The sequence below is a fragment of the Pelophylax lessonae genome (genome assembly GCF_965119305.1).
Source record: "Pelophylax lessonae genome assembly, chromosome: 7".
Taxonomy (NCBI): domain Eukaryota; kingdom Metazoa; phylum Chordata; class Amphibia; order Anura; family Ranidae; genus Pelophylax; species Pelophylax lessonae.
In genome coordinates this window covers 212768852-212795016 of record NC_138774.1, presented here as the reverse complement: position 1 = coordinate 212795016, position 26165 = coordinate 212768852, and the positions used below count along the sequence as shown (strand labels likewise).

The 26165-nt window shown below is 43.3% G+C and overlaps 1 protein-coding gene across 1 annotated transcript in view; it reads right to left on the bottom strand.

Moving 5' to 3' along the window:
- The window catches only part of EXD3 (exonuclease 3'-5' domain containing 3), a gene marked incomplete at its 5' end in the record, with an annotated part of 420906 nt that extends 408331 nt beyond the window's left edge, over positions 1 to 12575 (bottom strand). Inside the window, one exon of the mRNA XM_082264217.1 lies at positions 12455 to 12575. Coding sequence (XP_082120343.1) covers positions 12455 to 12575 — 121 coding nt within the window. The remainder of the gene's footprint in view (positions 1 to 12454) is intronic.
- Between the last annotated feature and the right edge of the window lie 13590 nt (positions 12576 to 26165).

The window sequence follows — 26165 nt, the reverse complement described above, 5'->3', positions numbered from 1 at the left end:
CTTTTACCCAAAAAGACTGAGTGCTGTAATAAAATTAAAGGTGCTTCAACAAGGTATTAGTTTAAGGGGGTGCACACGTTTGCAACCATATTATTTTAGTCTTTGATTTTTACTTCCCTCCACCTAAAAGATTTCAGTTTGTTGTTCCAATGAGTTGTACAGTTTATAGGTCAGATTAAAAAGGTGGAAAAAGTTCTGAAATTACTTATCTTTGTCTAATTTTTTTACATCACAGAAACCAGGGTTGTGTAGACTTTTTATATTCACTGTATATGCACATCTCCATAGAGGACTGATTGTGGTAGTCTACTGGGTATGGAATACCCTAGGGTTCCTTTCCTTTTTTTATTTTCTTTCCTCTGACTGTTTCTTAAATCTCACGTATTTTTCTCTTGGCTTGCGCTGTGAGAGGCGAGGAGCATTTTACTCCTGCAGTTTCTGTTCAATTTGCCATACTAGTGCTTTTTACGACAAGTGGACTATCCTGCTGAAATTTTCTGTGATGTATTACTAGTGCTCACCTTTTTCAGTATATGCTATGTTCTGATAGCGTTTTTTTTTTTTTTCTGTGCTGCTAAGAGCCTTAGACTTCATTGTATATCATATTTGGATATGGTTGATTCTAATTTTTTTCTTTTTGTATAGGTTTAACCTCTGAAAACTTGCAATAACCATATTGAATGAGAAAAAACAGGCATTGTGATGTCACTGCACAAAAGAGGATCTGGATCATTGGTTTTAGAACTCCAAGATCATAGGTAACCCTAATAAACAAAAGAAACCCAAAGTGATCCTGCTTAGGGGCTATGGGAAAAGATAGTTGTATTGAAGGACCAAGTTGGTCCTCCAATACCAATCACTTTGGGTTTCTTTTGTTCAGTTTGACTGCCCTAGGTGTGGAGGTACCCCGTTCTATTTAGGACAAAATGGTGATGTTGCAGCATCTTTATACACAATATATGTTCTAGATGCTTAGGGCAACTGAGTGAGCTCACATTTTCTTTCTATAACCCTAATAAACAATATAAGATGAACCTGGTGCCACGCACTGGGGGGGGGGGGGGGGGGTGTCTTTAAAGATTAAAGAGGTCATAATAATGACTCAGAGCTGACAGGGGGAGAGGAGGAGAGAAGACAGGGGCATAGATAAGACATCCTCTGAAAATAAGCCCTACTGTGTTTTTTGCAGCAAAAATGAATAGAAGACCCAGTTTTATTTTCGGGGGAAACATGGTATCAACATAAAAAAATCTATCAGATTTACCCATTAGCACCAAAAGCAAATAAAATGTATTTGTACCAGTAGGATATGGACATTGGGGGGTGTAAGATGGAGCCTACAAGCAAACTAAACTGGACCCTTTCCCCTGCAGTGCCCCCCAGTGGCAGAGATGCAGATTTTTCTTGTTTTAGAACTGCATTGAGGAGTACAGTGTTATTTGACTTGTATTCCAGGAATTGCTTGTTTTCATCTGAAAGAACTTGCAATAATATAAGACTTTATATAAAGTCTAAGAAATCTTCCATTAAAGTGGAAGTTTAGTCAAAACCTACACTTTGCCACATTCTAAGCCTAATCTATCTAGCCCTGTAAAGAAAATAAATCACTATACTTACCTGTTCTGTAGCCGCTCCAGTCCGACCCCACGCTGAGCTGTCAGCGGCGGCGTGTGTATGTGTGTGTGTGTGTAGGAAAGGCAGGTGACAACGGAAGCCCCATACTAAGTCTATGAGTGACATCACTTCGCTGGCATTTCACAGCGGTTGTCGGGTTTCTCCTGCACAAAGAGGGTGTCGGACCGGTACGGCTTTAGAAAAGGTCAGTACAGTAATTTTCTTTTCATTACAGTCCTAGATAGATTAGGCTTAGAATGTAGCTGCAAGTAGATTTAGCGTTAGTTCGATTTTGACTAAACTTCCACCTTAAAGGGGTTATAAAGTTGGGTTTTTTTTAATCTTAATGCATTCTATGCATTAATCACTTCCCCCAAATGGACGTACCCGTACATCCTTGGGGTTCAGTGGTAACACCGGGATGATGCCTGCACCTACAGACATTATTCCAGTATCATTTTGTTCAGCTGACGAATTCTCTTTTTGGCAGAAGTGATCTGAGTGGCTAATTAGCCACTCAATCACTTCTGCGGGTGGCAGAATGTGGTCCCACCCCCCTCCTATCACAGAGGTTAGGAGCGACGCGGCCGGTGGCAATAGCTGCCTGGTACAGAGAGAGGGGAACTGACATCGTTCCCCTCTCTCTGTAACCCTGAAGCGACTAGTATTTGTCACTTCTAGTTCTGCCCCTTTGTTTACCTGGCCACCAGCGGCCAGAGAAGCAGCCAATCGGACCCATCTCGGTCCGATCGGCTGCATGGGAGACCAGGGGAAATATTTGGGGTCTAATAGACCCTAAATCTCTCCATAAAGAGGACCTGTCATGGCCCATGCTGTCACAAGGGATGTTGTTCATCCCTTGTGATAGAAAAAAGTTATTACAAAAAAATAAAAAAAAAAGTAAAAATAATTTTTTTTTAATAAAATAAATAAAAAAATAAAAATAAAAAAATAATTGAAAGCGCCTCTGTCCCACGGTGCTTACGTGCATGTTATGTTAGGTATCTATTTACTCAGTGTAACATCTTTCGCATTATAAAAAAAATTTGGATAACTTTACTGTTTTTTTTTTTTTTCTTTAAATTCATGAAGTGTTTTTTTTTTCCAAAACGATTGCGTTTGAAAAACCGCTGCGCAAATACCGTGCGACATAAAAAACTGCAACACACACCATTTTATTCTATAGTGTCTCGGCTAAAAAAATAAATATATTATATTTGGGGGTTCTAAGTAATTTTCTAGCAAAAAAATTAGATTTTTACATGTAGGAGCAAAGTGTCAGAATAGGCTTGGGAAGAAGGTTCTTGAGATAAAAAACCTTCTTGTGCAGCAACTCCCCTCAGCCCCCCTAATACTTACCTGAGCCCCCTCTCTACCCAGCCATGTCCACAAGTGCCTCAGCTGTCCGGCACTCTTGCTACTGATTGGCTGAGACACAGCAGTGGGGCCACTGGCTGCTGTTATTCTCTCTTGAGAAGAGGTGATTAAGGGGGGATATGATAAACATGTACAAATACATAAGGGGTCCATATAGTGAACTCGGTGTTGAGTTATTCACTTTAAGGTCATCATGGAGGAGAAGGGGACACTCTTTACAGCTAAAGGAAAAGAGATTTAATCTCCAAATGGGGAAAGGTTTTTTCACAGTAAGAGCTGTGAAAATGTGGAATAGACTCCCTCCAGAGGTGGTTCTGGCCAGCTCAGTAGACTGGCAGCACGGGAAGGGTGCAGTGGTGTTTTATTACCTATATACCTTAAAGTGGAGTTCCACCCATTTTAGTAACTTTAGATGTACGTAATCCCCTTTAAAACTACTTTTACCAATGGAAAAACTTTTTGAGATACATCCCAGCAGCCCTTGCGAATCGCTGAATGATGTAATCGCCGATCAGCGGCCAGACCCGGAGGTGAGGAGAGTATGAATAAAGAAGAAAATTAGGTATTTCCTAGCAAAAAAAAAAAAAAGTTTCCATTGGTAAAAGTAGTTTAACCACTTGCCTACCGGGCACTTTCACCCCCTTCCTGCCCAGGCCAATTTTCAGCTTTCAGCGCTCTCACGCTTTGAATGACAATTGCGCGGTCATGCTACACTGTACCCATATGAAATTTGTATAATTTTTTTCACACAAATAGAGCTTTCTTTTGGTGGTAGTTAATCATCTCTGGGTTTTTTATTTCTTACAAAAAAAAAGAAAAAAGACAGAAAATTTTGAAAAAAAAAAAGTTCTTATTTTCTGCGAGTAAATTTTGAAAATAAATACATTTTTCTCCTTCACTGATGTGCGCTGATGAGGCGGCACTGATGGGCACTGATAGGCTGCACTGATAGGCACTGATGAGGTGGCACTTATGGGCACTGATGAGGTGGCACTGATGAGGAGGTACTAATATGCCGCACTGATGAGCACTGATAGGCGGCACTGATGAGCACTGATAGGCGGCACTGTTGAGCACTGATAGGTGGCACTGCTGGGCACTGAGAGGTGGCACTGCTGGGCACTGCAGGACACTGATAGGTGGCACTGCAGGACACTGATAGGTGGCACTGCTGGTCACTGATGGGTGGCACTGACGGACACTGACGGGTGGCACTGATGAGCACTGATGGGCGGCACTGATGAGCATTGATGGGCAGCACCATCAGTGCCCACATTCAGTGCCCATAGTGCTGCTAGTCAGTGCCCATCAGTGCCTAGATGAGCAGGCACTGATGGGCACTGACTGGCAGCCCTATGGGCACTGATTGTGGGCACTGATGGTGGGCACTTGTGTTATTTTATTTACCTCTTTTGTAATCAGGGCACTGGTGATCAGTGCCCTGATGACATTTTTATTCGTCCCCTAAGCGCTGATCAGCTCTGCTTCTTCACACGCAGTCTCTGGAGGAAGGAGAGCTGGCGATGAGAGATGATCTCATATGTTTACATATGAGATCATCTCTCATTGCATGGGCCCATCACGTGGTAAATGGCCGCTGTGATTGGCCATTTACCACGATCTGTGATTGGCTGTGTCCAAGGGACACGGTTGACACAGATTTTTCCCCCGATGCCCGCTCGCGGGAGCGCGCGGGGAGCCTGTCACTGGGAGGCCGTTTAAAGACGGCCTCCCGGAAATTAGAGCCCGCACTGTAGCCGTCTTTCGGCTATAGCGCGGGCCGGAAGTAGTTAAAAGGGGATTACATACATCTATGTAATCCAAGTTATTAAAAATGGGTGGAACTCCACTTTAACTAATAGTATATATTTTATATGCGGCCCGGGAAAATTTCTCTACACTCAATGTGGCCAAAAGGTTGGACACCCATGCTTTAAGGTCTTCATGATCCATAATTTGAATACCATGTCATAGATTTAATATTTATCATTGGAAAATATCATATTCTACACACTTTTTTTTTTTCAATTTTTCCAGAAAAAACACACTGAAAAACCCCCACCCAAATTTTGTTCTTTTTCCAAGCCTTCCGGTCTCTACACAAGGCAGAAAAGGAGAGCACAGAAAACTAGACGGGCACGCATACAGTATGCACATGAAGTTAGAGCGAGCAAATAGAAAAGGTGGACATATTTGCATAATTTTGTGCTGGTTAAATTCCTACAAATAAAGAGCAGGAGGGACAGACAGAGCTGGGGAGCTGGGCAAACTGAAACCATCTGTACAAATTGTTAAAGCCAAACAGCTTCCGGCAGCTTGCAATCCCTCTCTGCCACCCCTCCCCTCTGGAAAAGAACCCTACAACTTAACCCTCTTGCCACTGTCTATTCAGGCTGGCCACACATGGACCAGCTGTGGGACACAGGGCAGAACTAACACAGCCCAGCTATGCATTTATCAAAAAAAACAAATAACTACACTGTATGTGAACTTTTTTTTACATCCAAAGGATTCTTACTGCATAGACGGGAAGAGGGCTTCACTATTGCTTGCTTCTGCTTTGGAACCTTCTGGGTCACCTTTCTGCTTCTGGTCTGCTCACTGGACAATGAGCCAACGTGATCTACTCTACTATTGAGTGGGTAGGTGACACAGGAAGCAGTAAAGTCAAACCAGCAAACAGAGGGGTCCTGCTTACTATGCAGTGTGGCAGGTGTATGAGAATCAAAAGACTGTCTCAACAGAATGACAAATCTTTTAGTAGTTCACTTGGGTGATTGGAGAGGAGCATCCAGTGCCCAGAAAAAACATCTCACTTGATATTTTTTATAATCGTTTATTGAAGATAAAAGTATACAAGCAGAGCCAACGCGTTTCACGGGAACTGCTCCCTACCTTCGTCAGGGCAGTATTTCCTGGAAAATGGTTAGGCTTTGAGAGGGTTAACCACTTAGGGACCGGAAGGTTTTACCCCCTTAACCACTTAAGCCCCAGAAGATTTTACCCCCTTCCTGACCAGGGCCTATTTTGCGATGCGGCACTGCGTGATTTTAACGGACAATTGCGCAGTCGTGCGATGCTGTACCTAAACGAATTTGGCGTCCTTTTTTTTCCCCACAAACAGAGCTTTCTTTTGGTGGTATTTGATCACCTGTACGATTTTTTGATCATGCGCTATAAACAAAAAAAGGTCTGCCTCTGCTCCACAACATGCTTCAGAGCCGCTGATTGAATATATTTAACCCTGTCGTAGCATAATCAATTCTCCAAGAAATACAGTCCAGAAAAATAGGGGGGCTATTCTCCCGAAATGTGTTGGCTCTACTTGTATGCTTTTATTTAAAAAAAAAAAAGTTCTATACAGTGCATTGCGAAAGTATTCAGCCCCTTTGAACTTTTCAACCTTTTGCCACATTTCAGGCTTCAAACATAAAGATATAAAACTGTATTTTTTTTTTTGAAGAATCAACAAGTGGGACAAACCATGAAGTGGAACAAAATTTATTGGATATTTCAAACTTTGTTAACAAATAAAAAACTGAAAAATTGGGCGTGCAAAATTATTCAGCCCCTTTACTTTCAGTGCAGCCAACTCTCTACAGCAGATCAGTGAGGATCTCTGAATGATCCAATGTTGACCTAAATGACTAATGATGATAAATAGAATCCATCTTTGTGTAATCAAGTCTTCGTATAAATGCACCTGCACTGTGATAGTCTCAGAGGTCCGTTTAAAGCGCAGAGAGCATCATGAAGAACAAGGAACACACCAGGCAGGTCCGAGATACTGTTGTGGAGAAGTTTAAAGCTGGATTTGGATACGAAAAGATTTCCCAAGCTTTAAACATCCCAAGGAGCACTGTGCAAGCGATAATATTGAAATGGAATGAGTATCAGACCACTGCAAATCTACGAAGACCTGGCCGTCCCTCTAAACTTTCAGCTCATACAAGAATAAGACTGATCAGAGATGCAGCCAAGAGGCCCTTGATCACTCTGGATGAACTGCAGAGATCTACAGCTGAGGTGGGAGACTCTGTCCATAGGACAACAATCAGTCGTATACTGCACAAATCTGGCCTTTATGGAAGAGTGGCAAGAAGAAAGCCATTTCTTAAAGATATCCATAATAAGTGTTGTTTAAAGTTTGCCACAAGCCACCTGGGAGACACACCAAACATGTGGAACAAGGTGCTCTGGTCAGATGAAACCAAAATCGAACTTTTTGGCAACAATGCAAAACGTTATGTTTGGCGTAAAAGCAACACAGCTCATCACCCTGAACACACCATCCCCACTCTCAAACATGGTGGTGGCAGCATCATGGTTTGGGCCTGCTTTTCTTCAGCAGGGACAGGGAAGATGGTTAAAACTGATGGGAAGATGGATGGAGCCAAATACAGGACCATTCTGGAAGAAAACCTGATGGAGTCTGCAAAAGACCTGAGACTGGGACAGAGATTTGTCTTCCAACAAGACAATGATCCAAAACATAAAGCAAAATCTACAATGGAATGGTTCACAAATAAACATATCCAGGTGTTAGAATGGCCAAGTCAAAGTCCAGACCTGAATCCAATCGAGAATCTGTGGAAAGAACTGAAAACTGCTGTTCACAAACGCTCTCCATCCAACCTCACTGAGCTCGAGCTGTTTTGCAAGGAGGAATGGGCAAAAATTTCAGTCTCTCGATGTGCAAAACTGATAGAGACATACCCCAAGCGACTTACAGCTGTAATCGCAGCAAAAGGTGGTGCTACAAAAGTATTAACTTAGGGGGCTGAATCATTTTGCACGCCCAATTATTCAGTTTTTTATTTGTTAAAAAAGTTTGAAATATCCAATAAATTTCGTTCCACTTCATGATTGTGTCCCACTTGTTGATTCTTCAAAAAAAAATTACAGTTTTATATCTTTATGTTTGAAGCCTGAAATGTGGCAAAAGGTCGAAAAGTTCAAGGGGACCGAATACTTTCGCAATGCATCACCATCAAGTAAGACATTTTCTGGACACCAGACACTCTGATCCAATCACTCAAGTGTTCCCCCGTGGTAACGACCTCATTGTCATCAGAAAGGTAGTAGCCCTGGACCCCAAATGGAGTCTATCGCCTACCTCCAACAACCCATTGGAATCAATTCCCTCTATACCCTCCACATAGCAACCTGCCACTAGGGAGCCTCCAGTGGAACCAGTCCAGAGCCGTCTTCTACCCAAACTTGAAATCCTTTGGCAGGTAACAGCTCACACTTATGTATTCCGAATGTATAATTTTTTTTTTCCCCTAAAGCTGCATTTTACCTTCAGAATGATAAAAGGCTCTTCTGATCTCCAAAAATTTCTGGAAACTGCTGGAAAATCTCTACAACCGTTTGCCAATCATAAACTAATAAACGAAGAAGGAAGGAGAGCCGGCCAAAGCTTCTCCTAAGCACGTATTGTTTATCCAAGTAGAAGATGTCCTACTATTGGGAAAATTGATAATTGCTTACTGTAACAACCGCTGTCTGGTCTGGGAAAAACAGACTGCTCAAATTCCAGCTTAAAAGACTTCCACTGTATAGAATTCATACTTGTTCACCATGGTAAGGGTTAGCATGTCAAACCAGTTCTGTACATTAGATCTTAAAAGCCTGAATGTTTTCCATCTGTCAGTTGATTGGGAACAGGTCACAGGCAACAGCCACATATTGGCTATTAGGAAAACTCCATAATAAATTCAACTTGTATCAGTGACCTGCTAAAGGATCGTTCACATTCATGTGCTCCAGTAACACATGTGCGTTAAGGTGTGCTAAGGCAGTGCTTCTTTTTATTTTTATTAATGGGATGCCAACGCACTGCAGCACTTTTCATTGACATGCAGCATGTTTCACATCTGCGAGCTGTAGTTTTCTAAAACACAAGCGTGTCATTCTACGCTGCCCGGGTGTATTATGTTGGCAAAAATGACAGACACTTCTCCTGGTCACCTTCGGTTCCGCTATAATTACTGCATTAGGGCATTTGTACTTTTATACTTGTATATTTCCATAACTTTTAACTAGGGATGCACCGAAATGAAAATTCTAGGCCGAAACCGAAAAAATGCAGGTTGCCCTTGGCTGAAAACTGAAACCGAAAATGACTTTTTCCCCCCTAAAATTTTTAAAATAATAGGTAGAAGAGGGGCATACACCAAAAACCAAAAACAGGCAGCGACGTACACCTGTCGCTACCACCCTGTCACAGTATATGTACTGTGACGGGTTGGCAAGTGGTTAATTTAATTACCAATAATATTTCTATTATGCAGCATGAAGGGGTTAATGTATTGCCACTGCTGGTCACTGATGAATTAGTGACCGACCAGTGGCAGTTAATTAACCCCTTTGTGCTGCATTAGTGCAACCAGTATCAGTGTTAATTAACACTGGTTGCACTGATACTGGTTGCACTAATGCAGCACAAAGGGGTTAAATAACTGCAACTGGTCGGTCACTAATGCATCAGTGACCAGCAGTGACAATACATTAACCCCTCATGCTGCATAATACAAATACCATTCCCGCCCGGTGTCAGGTCAGTTCACTCACATACAGTCCCGCTGACAGGGAAGTGAAAGCTCTCACATAGTTCTATCTATTAGCGGCCGCTCGCCTGCCCTCCCGCCTGGTATGTCACTTCATTCATGCATGCATCGTAGTAGTAGGGACGTCATTGAGAGGCGGGCTGCCGGCCAGAGGCAGGACTTTTAAAACCTGTGCTTCGCCCTCCTCCTTCCTCACGGCGGCCATATTAATTTCGCCATTGTTAACCCATTATCGGCCAAAATGGGATAGGCTCATTTTCGGTGGCCGAAATTTCAGTGCATCCCTACTTTTTAAGGATTCTTTGTTGTCTAGTTTTTAGCCCTGATGAAGGTTTGAGTGCTGAGCTCCCGAAATGCATTGGCTGTTCCAAAATAAAAATCTTTTAAAAGTTTGTACAAGCTAGTGTGGTGCTCCCATCCTTTCTAAACTTAAACAAACCCCTCTGGGGGTCCACAGTTGCTGGTGAGCAGCTTCTAGGACCACAAACCACCTATCCAATCAAAACATATCTGCATAAGCTTCAGTGCTCCTACATCACAAAGATTGCAAGAAGTGCTGTAAAGACCAGCCAGAGGTCACAGCACAGCACATATCCCGGGTAACTATAGGCCGGTCAGCCTAACATCAGCAGTCTGCAAGATTTTGGAGGGGATGGTAAGGGACCACATACAAGACTTTAGTCATGAGAACGGTATTATTAGTAGTAATCAGCATGGATTCATGAAAAATTGTTCTATCTATTAACCTTCTACAATGAAGTGAGTTGCCATCTAGACAAAGGAAAGCCTGTGGATGTGGGGTATCTGGACTTTGCAAAGGCCTTTGACACCGTACCCCACAAACGCTTACTGTTCAAACTAAGGTGCATAGGTATGGACCATAAGGTGAGTACCTGGATAGAGAACTGGCTCCAGGGGAGAGTCCAGAGGGTGGTGATTAATGGGGAGTACTCAGATTTGGCGGTTGTGGAAAGTGGGGTCCCCCAAGGTTCTGTCCTGGGACCAATCCTGTTTAATTTATTCATAAACGACCTAGAGGAGGGGATATCTAGTACAATCTCAGTATTTGTGGATGATACTAAACTAAGCATGCCAATATCTTCGATGCAGGATGTGGAAACCTTACAAGTGGACCTGAACAAAATATTGGGGTCGGCAACTACATGGCAGATGAGGTTTAATGTTGAAAAATGTAAGGTAATGCACTTGGGCGTCAGAAACTCGAAAGCAAGCTACTTACTAGGGGGGGAACCTCTGGGTGGGTCTAGGATGGAAAAGGAGCCGGGGGTACTAGTGGACAACAGGTTTGGTAGTGGCATGCAATGCCAAGCCACTGCAAGCAAAGCCAACAAAATACTGGCATGTATAAAAAAGGGGATTCACTCCAGAAATAAAGAGATTATTCTCCCACTCTACAAGACTCTGGTCCGGCCACATCTGGAGTATGCTGTCCAGTTCTGGGCACCGGTCCTCAGAAAGGATGTGCTGGAGCTGGAGAGAGTCTAGAGAAGGGCAACAAAAATAATTAGGGGAATGGAGGACATCAGCTATGAGGAAAGACTACAAGCATTGAACTTATTCTCTCTGGAGAAGAGACGATTGAGGGGGGATATGATATCAATCTACAAATACTGTACTGGCGACCCTAGCATAAGGAACAAACTATTCAGAGAAAGGGAATACAAGACACGTGGCCACTCACTAAAACTAGAGGAAAACGGTTTAACCTTAAAATACGTAAGGGGTTCTTTACTGTCAGAACAGTAAGGATGTGGAATTCTCTTCCGCAAACAGTGGTATCAGCAAGGAGCATCGATAGCTTCAAAAAACTATTAGATGGGCACCTTAAAGACCACAACATAAGGGGGTATACAATGTACGGTTAACATCAAACACACACACACACACATCATAGGGTGAACTGATGGACTGATGTCTTTTTTCAACCTCACAAACTATGAAACCATTATGCCATTACCCAAGTAATGTTTATGAATGTAAAAATTGAAAGACATATACTCACAAAACAAATCAGTCATAAAAGCATATTAGTCCACGATTAACACAAAGCAACCAGGCCACAGGGTCTATGTCCAACATACCGAGGGACCTTACAGATGGCTGACGTGTTTCGAGAGCAGATCCTCCTCTTCCTCAGAGCCAATCTCAGGTGACAATTTCCCTGAGAAGTTTTGCATGTGTGTGAACCTAGCCTCAAAGAGACACTAAACTTTGGTTCAAAAAAAAAAAAAGGATTCTATTTATGCTCTCAGCCTCCAAATTTCCAAATGTCTTCTTTCTGCTGTTGTGATCTGACTTCCTGTTAAAGGGTGGCTACGTTTGTCCTCTATGGTCCCACTGTATGTAAAAACGCAACCACCTTGCCTGCTCCAGAGATGGACTATGGGATTTGTAGTGTGACTAGAGCACTTCAGGTGACCACAACTAATGTGCACCGCTTCTTCCCAAAAAACATAAATAAGGGGGAAAAAAGAGGTTCAGGCTCACAGATGATGTTACAAGGAGGCAGAAAAACACAGTTTGAAACAGTTTAATGAAAAATAGATTACAGGGCCATTAAGTAATAGATGTGCATGTATTATTTTTGGTGAGGAAAGATATTGTTTTGTGTCAATTTAAGGTTTAGTCTAGTTTAGTAATTAAAGCGCAACTCCAGGAATTATATTTTTTGCATGTGAATATCAGTCCAGCTTGGCTCAATGTAAATACCTATATCAGATATCTAGGGGGCCACTGGTAATGATGTAAATCTCTGTAGTAGTCTGTGCCACATACGAGAGCCGTGATCTTCCAAATTCTGTGTGAGCTGCTTTCCCTCTGGCACACGGACCACAGGGGGTCGCTCACCCAGCACTTGTAATAAGGCTTACCTGTAGGTACTGTGAATATCTCCTGAACTTGCACGCAGTCGGTGACAGCATCGACACATGAGCTCTGAAGGTCCGGCATACCCTGCACAGTTATGACCTCATTGTGCCCTTGGTCACTCATGTAGCCAAAAGCCACGTACCTGAAAGGAAGACCGGGTGAAGATGGAAGGACTCTCAGCACTGACAGCGCAACACTGAAGGGCTTCATTTTAAGGTAAGTCCCTCATAATGAGCTAGTATGCGATACCTTGAAATCATCCTTGCCATTGCTAATGGTTGCGCCCCCACTTCCACCACTGATGGGTGGGACCCCTCATACTCTTTCTGCTTGATCGTACTCCTTCCAGTCGGTTTTTTGATGTAATAACATTCTTTTAGTAAGTGTAGAAATGACTTCTGGCATAGACTGCAATAGTCGTGAACTAATGGATTCACATATGAATATTGATTGTATATTCTATATTTACTTAGAAATATCGTCTTTTATTGAAATAATTTCCTCAAGAAGTGAGGTTAGCGTGAAACATGTCAAGCTGAACCCCAACAACTGAATACAACACCCCGCTGTTGGTCGCCCATGGGTAGTTTACAGTAGGATTTTGTATCCACAGGTTGTATTCTTACTGTACTACATGGGTGTGATTACCCAGCAATTGGGATTGATGGTTCATCCAGATGTTGGGATATTGATATAAATTTAACCTAATGTCATATACAATAATGTTTTAAATGAAAACTGTTTCATTTATTTTATAATAAAATATATACAGTATTTTTAGCCATATTAGCCCTTCATGAGGTTGTGTTGTGCCACTAAAGTCCATTTTTTCCGTATCCAGTGATTTAGGACGAGGCACTAATTTATATACAAGTGTCCACAGCACCACTCTGTGGTGACATTTAACATTGAACTAAATGGATAAGGTAGAAATTGTGACGGCAAGGCTCTCCCCCATCCAATCAGAGAATGCCTTGTATTCGTTGAAAAAAATATTGGGCTTTCTATGACTGGAAGATGCCAATAAACTGACCCTCCTCAGTCAGTGTGCAGAATGAAAGGAAGACCCGGAAGATTACGGCTTGTCACTGTATGTATTGTGGGATACTACAGTGATTTACAGCATCCCCAGCCGCCCCCTGGATATTTGACATTGAGCCAAGCTGGACCAATAAAAGCATGTAGAAATATAATTCATGGAGCACACCTTAGACTAGGAGATGAAAGTAATATTCAAGGCTAACTTTTTTTTTGATTAAAATAAAAAGAGGTTTATACTTACTTGCTCTGTGCAATGATAAGCTATACTGGGGTCATCCACCCAGGACAGACCCCCACTAAAGTCCTTCTACCTACCCATCAACCTTACAGAACTGCCACTGCAAGCCTGATTTCAGCTTTCAGCTGGCATGTTGTAAATCAAAATAAAGATAGCTTTTCACTGCCATTGTTATTATTATTTGTTTTTTTTTTTTCTCGACTCCTGCTATCCACAATATTTACTTGTACACATTTAATGCTTTCTGCACCATGTGCTCCATGTTGTTTTCAATGTCTATGGTTGGGCCATTTTGGCTCGTTACACTCTGTTGTACTTTTTCTAAAAATCAATAAAAATGATTGAAAATTAAAGATAGCTTTTCCAATTAAATACAAGGGGGGAAAAAGTGAGAATCTTTGTGTGACAACATTTATAAAATTTCCCCCCAAACCCCATTATGTAAATTATACATAGTTACGGTGAGTGTATTTCTGTAATGACCCCAGGCAGAAAATCAAATTCATTTTAAATTACTTTTTTGTTTGTACAGGAACGGAAAACCACAACATTAACATTATTTACAGAACACTAAAGCATTTCAGCCGGGTTTAATCCAAGTTTCTGCTTCCCTGCATCCATGTCCATCGCTGGCTTGGTCTAAGGTTTACTAATGCCAAAGGATTCCTAAATAGAATTCTATATCTTTAAAGGATAATATTCTGCATCTCAAGCTAATCAACGTCCACCCCCACTTCTGTGTGTTCCTGAATGTGTCTTGCCTGGCACAGTCTAGATAGCGGCTGGCAGAAATTCTTTACTAATCACTCGAAATGTGAGTTTAATTAGATGCGGGCAAATGCTTCCCTCCTCTCTCTGTGAGCCCAATACTGCCCCAACCACACATACTGGAGTGTGAGAGGGAAGTTGCACGGTACAGATTTATTGGAAAGAGGATGCAGTCTCTCTGATCAGCATGTAACAGCTGGCTTAATTTATAAATAAGTCATTTGGGTGGACTTTAAGGCTCCGTTCACATGTAGGCGTTTTGGGGGCGTTTTTCTGCTCTAGGATCAGCTCTCAAAATGCCCAACAAGACAAATCCTATTCATTTAAATGGCCCCTGTTCACATCTGAGCGCTTTGACGGTGTGAGCAAAATGCCCAACGCTCGAAAAAGTACATGAGCTTCTTTTTGGGCAGATTACAGGCGTTTTCCATTGGTCTCTATTCAATCTAAAAACGCCTGCACAAAAAACGCCTGTAAAAATCGCGCAAAAACGCTACGCTCAGGTGTGAATGTAGCCTTATGTTTAGAAAACACAGTGACACAAATGTAAAGCATGGATGGGTGGCTCTTCAATATAAGTGGAAGAGAAGGCTAATATTAAGTATTCCTAAAAATGCCCCTCCCCCCATCCAATTTCTACCTATCCTGCCTAACCTGTATAAAAAAAAAAAAATGTGTGTGTACTTACCTATTTTTAATCCACTGCAGTAGTAATACTGCAGCTCCAGCTCCCCTCTGTCAGTGAGTGGCTGCTGCAGAGGCAAGGCAGGAGTGTCGACAACGGCTGGGCAATGGGAGCCTATGGGTGATATCATGGTTTCGGGAATTCACAGCCGTTGTTAAGCACTCCCTTACACAGAGGCGCCGGAGTGACTGAATCATGTGACAGCACCAGATTAAAAAGTTGTAAACACTTAAATCTTTTATTATACAGGGTATGCAGGGTAGGTAGGAGGAGAGGGTGGGGACCTTTTTAAGATCAGTTAGATATAGCCAACCACTTTAATATTTGTTAGTCTTCTATATCTCTCTGGGACTCTACTCTTATTGTCCCGGTACTATGTTTCCTGGTCTGCACTAATGCCAAAATGGAGGGTTTCCACCATCCTTGGTGGATTTTTTATTTATCTTATATTATTTTAACAATAGGAACTGAACACACAAAAGTGGGCTGTAGCCACCAAAACTCCCAGGTGGACAATCAGGAATTATAGAAAAAGATAACACTGTTGGAGTATTCAAGACATAAGAAGCCAGGGGTTCAATTAGCCCTCTGGTGTCCACCTATAGGTAAAATATCACTATCGGGTAGAAGAAAAGCTCGTTGGACAACAATCTTCCAGCTGAGGTATGTCGGGCAGTTGGAGGCCGACAGGGTCACCCACTAAGTGAACCTCGGCCAGTTCATCGAGAAATTCAAACCGTGTATGGCCAGCTTGAAAGTGGTTGTAAAGGCTTCATGCATTGTATCCCCAAACTGTTCCCACAAAGTTGGGAGCATGAAATTGTCCAAAATTTCTTGTTCTGATGACGCCTTAAAGTGGAACTTCAGTCAGAAAATTAAGTCCTGCTAGATCACTTCAAGCTGGCCCAATTTGCAGGTATAGCGAAGTAAAACATAAAAAAAAAAAAAAGTGTTTATACTTTTTAAAATCCATTGATACACTGTTTCATACTGCTCTGCACATGCTCATTTGCTCTCCCATTTTAGGCATTTTTAGGCACTGCTGAGTTTGTATAGGCCAATCTGCTGACAGCCATAAAGCAGAATTAAACCCTCCTATCTATTGGGCTCGGTTCACACTTGGGCGACTTGTGTGAACCGTACTAATCAGAGCGCCGACTTAGAAAAAGGTTCCTGCACTACTTGGAGGCGACTTCGGAGTGGCTTGCATTGACTTTGATTAAAGAAGTCGTTTGCAAGCAGCCTCGAAGTTGCGCTGTATGGGGCGGCTTCTGAGTTGGGTGACTTTGAAGCCGCCTCAGTGTGAACAGAGCCTTACAGCCAAGGACGCTGCTTCTGTTTAAAACTACAATTGCCATGGTGCTGCAGATGTGATCAGTTATGTCACCGGCCATTTGATGGTTTGACAGTTTTGTTGAGAGCCCAAGCAAATGTGACAGTCATAATTCCTGGAATGCCGGCATTGCTAACTGTTTTTTGAAACTGGTAAATTAATGGGTTTAGTTCCCCTTTATGATTTACTGCTGTTTGGGGGCTCTGGGCTTCAGCAAAATGGCAGCCTCCAGAAAGAAGCAAGTTGTTATTCGTAAAGTTCCGCTTTAAGAGTTCCCACCACTGAAACTAAGGAGCCAAGCCCACCCCTGAAAAACAACCCCACAACATAATTCCTACTCCAAATGATTTAGACCCATGCACAAAAAGCAAGGTCCATAAATACATGGATGAGTGAGTTTGGGTGGAGGAACTTGACTGACCTGCACAGAGTCCTGACCTTAACCCAATAGAACACCTTTGATATGAATTAAAGCGGAGACTGCGAGCAAGGTTCTCTCTCCAACATCAGTGCCTGACCTCACAAATGCGCTTCTGGAAGAATAGTCAAACATTCCCATAGACACACTCCTAAACCTTGTGGACAGCCTTCCCAGAAGAGTTGAAGCGGTTATAGCTGCAAAGGGTAGGCCAACTAAATATTAAACCCTACTGACTAAAACTGGGATGCCAATAAAGTTTATGTGCGTGTAAAGGCAGGCGTCCCAATACTTTTGGTAATATAGTGCATATTTACCTAGAAAATGGTGACGTGTTCAATACTTATTTTACCCGCTGTATGTGTATGGCCAACTCTGAAGCATTACAAGCTTCCTAAAAAGCAAAAGCGGTTCACAGATTCAGCTGACCCTTAGGATAAAGTGACAGAAGAATTATTTGAAGACTATGGAATCGGAATGCAACCTTCATCTGATGAACTTTGTCAACACCCCAGAAGTTCTAAGACTTCCAGGGAAGGAAGTGGCTGAGGCTTGACAGATTATACAGCCTGTGCGTCTGCTTACAATAGTAACGATGTTTACTTGTATTATGTGCTCCGGTAAATACTCGGCATGTGTGTGTGTTTTCCCTGGGATGGCCGCACTTCCGCAGATACACGATAAAAAACAAAGCCAAAAAGTCTGTAAAATACAAAGTCGTGCCTACAGCACATGGCCATTTATCCTGACACTTGTTTAAGGACACTTTTACTGAAAGAAACATAGAATGTAGGCAACTGAGTATTTATGATTATAAAGGCTGTCCACCAGGCAGTCCAGGCTGTCCTTGCAAGAAAACACCCCAAATACTGCATCCAGCTTGTACAATTGGCACCCTCCAGTGCCTATACTCTCTGCATTACATGTGCAGATCTAATCACATCCTTTGCCTTGCTGAAATCCCAGGTAATTATAAGTATGGGACACATGTCAGTGCTGGGGCCATGGGACCAAACGTCATTCTCGAGCTCCATTATTATGATGGGTATAGCAGAGTAAAGAGAAGACATATGACAAACAAATGTGTTCCTACATTTATTTTGGTAGAATGCTTTAGTTCTCCAAATTCAACGTATAAGCTGTTAATAATTGAGTCTAAGCTGGCCATACATGGCTCAAACTTTGGTTGATTCCAAACTTCCATTGAAAAATTGAAGGAGCCAGATGGAAACTGATGGCAAAACAGTGACTGTACCCAATTAGATACAGTCACTGTTTGTGTATTCAGACAGCTGCGGGCGTCAGTGCCTGCCTTAACACAATGTGCAAAGTGAATATGAAAGGGAGTGGCTTTTTCATTATCATTTAGCTGATGCATTTGGTGTTCTAATGAGCAAAGTTGCAGTGTCTATTTCCCTTTAGAGGATTTAAAGCCTTTGGGGGTATTGCCCAAAAAATGAAACTTTTGTTGCAGAGGATGCCTAAAATCTGACTTGTATCTCGGTGCAGAGTTCTGGGAAAATCAGTGAGCCAATCACACCTGCAGGAAATTACATTTCTGGGGGACATTCTGTATATCAACTTGTATAGAAAAAAAAAACACTGGGTATCACCAGGGTACCACAACCCTTAGTATTCAGTGCCTTGCGAAAGTATTCGGCCCCCTTGAACTTTGCGACCTTTTGCTACATTTCAGGCTTCAAACATGAAGATATAAAACTGTAATTTTTTGTGAAGAATCAACAACAAGTGGGACACAATCATGAAGTGGAATGAAATTTATTGGATATTTCAAACTTTAACAAATAAAAAAACTGAAAAATTGGGCGTGCAAAATTATTCGGGCCCCTTAAGTTAATACTTTGTAGCTCCACCTTTTGCTGCGATTACAGCTGTAAGTTGCTTGGGGTATGTCTCTATCAGTTTTGCACATCGAGAGACTGAAATTTTTGCCCATTCCTCCTTGCAAAACAGCTCGAGCTCAGTGAGGTTGGATGGAGAGCGTTTGTGAACAGCAGTTTTCAGTTCTTTCCACAGATTCTCGATTGGATTCAGGTCTGGACTTTGACTTGGCCATTCTAACACCTGGATATGTTTATTTGTGAACCATTCCATTGTAGATTATGCTATATGTTTTGGATCATTGTCTTGTTGGAAGACAAATCTCCGTACCAGTCTCAGGTCTTTTGCAGACTCCATCAGGTTTTCTTCCAGAATGGTCCTGTATTTGGCTCCATCCATCTTCCCATCAATTTTAACCATCTTCCCTGTCCCTGCTGAAGAAAAGCCGGCCCAAACCATGATGCTGCCACCACCATGTTTGACAGTGGGGATGGTGTGTTCAGGGTGATGAGCTGCGTTGTTTTTACGCCAAACATAACGTTTTGCATTGTTGCCAAAAAGTTCAATTTTGGTTTCATCTGACCAGAGCAACTTCTTCTACATGTTTGGTGTGTCTCCGAGGTGGCTTGTGGCAAACTTTAAACGACACTTTTTATGGATATCTTTAAAGCGGAGTTCCGGGCACAGAAACATTTTTTCAATGAACATACCCCCGGGACAGTCAGGGCTAGTACATTCCACAATGGCTAGCCTCTGATCTGTCCCGGTTCGCACTTACCTGCAAGAAGAAATACTCACTTATAAAATTTCTTCCACAGCGTTCGCATCTCTGTTGTGGGCAGCTGAAGCCAGCGCGATCCTATTCTGCGTCCTCTTCCGCGTCTTCTTCTCCCAGAATGCGCCTTCACCGGCCCCTCCCGTCACTTCCGGTGCGGCGCCGCATTCCTACACAGCTTCTGGGCATGCCCAGAAGCTGTTTAGCAGGGAATGCGGCGTCGCACCAGAAGTGACGAGCGGGGCCGGTGCCGTCGCATTGATTCCTGGGAGCGATGACGTTCAGCTCCCAGAAATCATTGCAAACCGGAAGTGAAAAAAGGTGAGTATTTCTTTCTACAATTACGAGGTAAGTAAAAAAAAAAATAAATAACCCTGACTATCCAATTCCTTTTCAGGTGAAGCAAAGCAAGCGGATGGGCACAAAATCGATTAGGTCGATTTTGTGCCCGGAACTCCGCTTTAAGAAATGGCTTTCTTCTTGCCACTCTTCCATAAAGGCCAGATTTGTGCAGTATACGACTGATTGTTGTCCTATGGACAGAGTCTCCCACATCAGCTGTAGATCTCTGCAGTTCATCCAGAGTGATCATGGGCCTCTTGGCTGCATCTCTGATCAGTCTTCTCCTTGTAGGAGCTGAAAGTTTAGAGGGATGGCCAGGTCTAAGTAGATTTGCAGTGGTCTGATACTCCTTCCATTTCAATATTATCGCTTGCACAGTGCTCCTTGGGATGTTTAAAGCTTGGGAAATCTTTTTGTATCCAAATCCGGCTTTAAACTTCTCCACAACAGTATCTCGGACCTGCCTGATGTGTTCCTTGTTCTTCATGATGCTCTCTGCGCTTTAAAACGGACCTCTGAGACTATCACAGTGCAGGTGCATTTATACGGAGACTTGATTACACACAGGTGGATTCTATTTATCATCATTAGTCATTTAGGTCAACATTGGACCATTCAGAGATCCTCACTGAACTTCTGGAGAGAGTTTGCTGCACTGAAAGTAAAGGGGCTGAATAATTTTGCACGCCCAATTTTTCAGTTTTTTATTTGTTAAAGTTTGAAATATCCAATAAATTTCGTTCCACTTCATGATTGTGTCCCACTTGTTGTTGATTCTTCACAAAAAATTACAGTTTTATATCTTTATGTTTGAAGCCTGAAATGTGGCAAAAGGTCGAAAAGGTCAAGGGGGCCGAATACTTTCGCAAGGCACTGTAAATATCACAAAAACACCACAGAATGGGATTTTAGGAGTACCATGTACGCACACAGTATTTTCAAAGTTAAAATCTTCACATTCCATTAACAGTAAAAAACACCATTAAAATAATTCATGTACAATTAGTAGTCTGACATTTTCAGCTTCTGCTAGATACTTCTATTTCAACATGTTTCAGCATATGCGGCTTCTACAGGATTTTTATAACTACATGAAGCATACACCAATTTGGAATCTAGATGGACACAATACTTCAATAAAGAATTGTCCCATATGAGGGAAACAATCAATAGTGTGTTCTGGACTTTACATTCCTATCTCCGGGTGCAAATCCAGGTGGCATTTAGAATACTGCAGGATAGGCAAAAAGATCCACTGTCCCAGTATTGAGTATATCTTTTGGGATGCCTAAATTACTCTGCTTGACTGTTGATTCATCCACGTAAAAGCTTTCAGCCAATGCTTTTTGCGCACTGGGCACCCTCTAGTGGGCATATTATATACCCAATATGGAGTTCACGGGTCTGTTTGCCTCTACAGTGCTGCGCCTGGATTTGTACCTGAAGATAGGAATGTCCAGAACACACTGTTGTTTTCCTTTTATGGGACAATTACTTATTAAAATATTAGTTACATAGTAGTTGAGGTTGCATAAAAACAGTCCATCCAGTTCAAGCTGTGTATGTGTGTGTGGACGTATTCATTTCTCATACCCCTGAATGTTTTGATCTTGGAGATATATGTCCAAAAGTCTTTTAAAAGTTGCCATACTCCCCGCAGTTACCACCTTTTGTGGAAGAGAGTTCAACAATCATATTGCCCTTACTGTAAAAGAAAAACCCTTGCGTAGCCTGAGGTTAAAATCGCTTCTCCTCTAATAGCATTGTATGGCCTCATGTCCTCTTACATTCCTTGCGACTGAATCGTTTTTTTTCTATGCTGAGGTCACCGTTAAGGTATTCGCTATCATGTCCCCTCTCAGGCGTCTCTTCTCTGGGGAGAATATATAGAGTAAACTCTCCTCATAATTTAGGTCCTCCAATCCCCCAATTAGCTTAGTTGCCTTTCTTTGGACTCTTTGCAGTTTCAGCACATCCTTTGAGGATTGGTGACCAGAACTTGACAGAATACTCCAGATTCGGTCGCACCAGTGGTAGGATTATAGTTTTATCTCTGGAATATATCCCCTTCCTTATGCATGCTATTCTTCTGCCGGCTTTGGCAGCTGCAGCTTGACATTGCATACTATTGCTTAGTCTATCTTCTACTAAGACTCACAGATCTTTCCCTATTCTTAATTCCCCCAGAGGTTCCCCCTCAACGCGTATTTTTGCATTTATGTTTTTAGTCCCCCAGTGCAATACCTTACACTTCTCCACAATAAACCTCATTTGCCACGTAGTTACCCACTCTGTTATTTTGTTCAGGTCGTTCTGTAAAATTTCTGCATCATGATGTGAAGTTATTGCCCTGCTTAATTTTGGGTCATCTGCAAAAACTAAGATTGAGCTAACAATCCCGTCCTCGATGCTATTTATGAATAAATTGAACAAAAATGGTCCCAGGACTGAGCCTTGAGGGATCCCACTTACCACTTCAGATCAGTCTGAGTACGCGTTATTTATTACCACCCTTTGGACACGCCCCTTTAACCAGTTTCTATCCATGAGCAAACCTTGTGATCTATGCCTGCAGACCTTATTTTGTAAATTAAGCATTTGTGGGGGATTGTATCGAATGCCTTAGCAAAATCCAGATACACCACATCCATAGGTCTCCCCCTATCTAGCTCACAGCTAACCTCTTCGTAGAATGTTAACAGATTGGTCTGACAAGAACGTCCTTTTGAAAACCCATGCTGACTACTGCTGATGATACGGTTGACTTTAGCAAATTCTTGGATATAGTCCCTTATCATCCCTTCTAGTAATTTACATACTATTGATATCAGACTGACTGGCCTATAATTGCCCAGGATATGTCTCTGCTCTTTCTTGAATATTGTATCCATATAGATTCCAAAGTGGTGTATGCTTCTTATAGTTCTATAAATCTTCCTGATGAAGCTGCATATGGCAAAACACATTGAAGTTGAAGTATCTACTAGAAAATGAAAATGTCAGAAAGATGACTATTGTACATATTTCATTGTAATAGTGTTTTAGACTGGTAATCAATAAAATGTGAAAATTTAACTTTGAAATTACAGTGTCCACACATGGTACCTATAAAATCCCACTCTATGGTGTTTTTTGGATCTGTATACCAGCTATGTACAAAAGGCCTCTAGTTTGCCATATATGACAGAGAATGATGGAGAATGACAGAGATGCAAATTGAAAATGAAAAAACATTTTTAATAACATTTAACCACTTCTGGACCGGAAGGATTTGCCCCCTTAATGACCAGGCCATTTTTTGCGATTTGGCACTGCGTTATTTAACTGACAATTGCGCGGTCGTGCGATGATGTACCTAAATAACATTTATGTCCTTTTTTCCCCACAAATGGAGCTTTCTTTTGGTGGTATTTGATCACCTCTGCGATTTTCATTGTTTGCGCTATAAACAAAAATAGAGCGACAATTCTGAAAAAAAAAACAAAAACTGAATTTTTGTAAAATCTTACCGTAAAATTCCTTTCTCTGAGTCCTCCGACAGTCGCCGCCCCTTCATAATCTTCACCAATGGGTATTGACCTTTGCTCCGTAGGAGTAGCTAGGCAACAAGATTTGTTAATATAAAAGCTTTTAGCATATCACACCCCTAGGGGGCGGTCCCCTCAGTCAATACCTCCCTGCTTCCAGCATCCTCAACTCAGTTTGGTAGCATAGCAGTAGAGTACATAAACAAAACCCCAAAAGAGGGGCGGGGGCGGCGACTGTCGGAGGACTCAGAGAAAGGAATTTTACGGTAAGATTTTACAAAAATTCCGTTTTCTCTTACGTCCTCCGACAGTCGCCGCCCCTTCATAATCTTCACCAATGGGACGTCCCAGAGCAGTGTAGACATGAGGGGTGGGAAACGCAGCGGTGCACAAAGCAACGCAGTACCCACATCAGAGACAGGAACCTTACCAAAGTAAGAGAACCAACTGGGCAACAGGATAACGTGCTCAACAGGAGCAACAACCCAGGAAAGAACAAGTAACCCAGGGGTAAGACACCCCAACAGCCAAGGGCCCAAAAACAAGGGTCCCTAAGGCACCACCGCACTAAGACCCTTACGGCCAAAGGAAGCATCAGCCGATGCCAGAACACCCACTTTGCAAAAAGTTAGAGAAGGTGTGAACGGACGACCAAGTCGCTGCCTTACACACCTGGGCCACAGAAGCCCGATGATGACAGGCCAAAGATGCACACAAAGATCTGGTAGAGTGCGCCTACACAGGGAAGGGAGGAACCTTCCCCTTCAAAGCATAGGCATGCTCAATGGTCTGTCTGATCCATTTGGCGATGGTCGCAGCCGACACCGCCATGTCCTTCCGAGGACCCTCAGGAAGGACGAATAGGGAAATCCGACTTGCGAAAGGATCCAGTCGATGACAGGTAAACCCTGATCGCCCGAACAACATCCAAGGAATGCAAGGCAACTCCCTTCGGATGCTTAGGCTTCGTGCAAAGCGAAGGCAAGACAATGGCCTCATTAGGGTGAAACTCCGAGATCCTCTCCGGAAGAAAGGAAGGGTTAGGTCGAAGGACCACCTCATCCAAGTGAATCACCAAGTAGGGAGAGCTGCAGGACAAAGCCGCCAGCTCCGACACCCTGCGAGCCAAAGTGATCGCCACCAAAAAAGCAACCTTTTTGAACAACAGAGAAAACGAGATCTCCCTGATCTTTTCAAAAGGAGCCTGTTGCAACACGGACAGAACAAGGGTCAAGTCCCATGGAGGCAAAGGTTCCCTCCTAAGAGGGACCAAATGTCGCACCCCCTGAACAAAAGGTGCGAATCAGCGAATTAGACGCCACCGGGCGTTGGAAAAGAATGGCCAGCGCAGAAATCTGACCCTTAATCGTAGCCAGCGCCAAACACTGGTCCACACCAGATTGGAGGAAAGCCAACACTCTCGACACAGAGTATAAGCGAGGGGAATACCCCCCTGGACTCACACCAGGCAAAGTACGCTTTCCAAGTACGGTAGTAAATATTACCTGAAGAGGCTTTTCCAGCCTCAATCAAGGTGGGAATGACCCCAGGGGAGAGACCCCTATCCCCCAGGACCTGGCTTTCAACATCCAGGCCGTTAAGGCCAGCGACTGTAAGGCAGGATGGAATATCGGCCCTTGAGACAGAAGGCTGCCTCGAAGCGGCAGACGCCACGGAGCGTCGACTGCCAGATTTACGAGGTCTGCATACCAAGACCGGCGAGGCCAGTCCGGTGTGTTTCCGAGGCTAACCTGCGAAGGAACCTGGACAACAGCTGAATCGGGGGAAAGACATACATCAGACGATACTGATGCCAGGGCGCCACCAACGCGTCCGAGGCGTCCGCCCGCGGATCGCGCGTCCTTGCCATGAACCTTTCCACCTTGTAGTTTAGACGAGACGCGAACAGGTCCACATCTGGAAGACCCCACTTCGCGCACAACATCTGGAAGACATCCGGGTGGAGGGACCATTCTCCCTGGTCCAGAGTCTGGCGACTCAGATAGTCCGCCTGCCCGTTCTCCACTCCCGGAATGTGTACTGCCGATATCGCCGGGACGTGCGCCCCTGTCCATGACAGAAAGTCGGCCACTTCCCGAGCCGCTCGGGCACTCCTGGTGCCCCCTTGATGGTTGATGTAGGCCACTGCTGTGGCATTGTCCGTCTGAACCCGAACTGGACGGCCCTGAAGCCGTTCCGACCATTGCAGAAGGCAAAGCTTTATCGCCCCCAATTCCAGAATGTTGATCGGAAGAGACTACTCCTCCTCCGACCAAGTTCCCTGGGTGGACAGAACGCCCAGAACACCACCCCAGCCCGACAGGCTGGCATCCGTGATGACCACCGTCCACAAAAAAATGGACGAAAAGACTTGCCCCCCGACACGGCCGGGGACCGGAGCCACCACAGAAGATTCCTTCTGGCGCGATGGCTCAAAGAGATCCGCAGATCCAGAGATTGCGGTCGCCCGTCCCACTCGGCCAGAATCTCCGTTGAAGACCCCGCGTGTGAAACCGGGCAAAAGGAATCGCCTCGAAAGCCGAGGCCATTAATCCCAGACATCTCATGCATGTCCGGAGAGAAGAGTACTGAATGTCCCTGAGGAACCTGACCTTGTCCTGAAGCGTCCTGAGCTTGTCTTCTCGCAGGAAGACCTACGCTAGAACAGAGTCCAGAAGCATTCCCAGGTAGGGAAGACGAACCGACGGACATAGAGCCGACTTAGGAAAGTTCATTGTCCAACC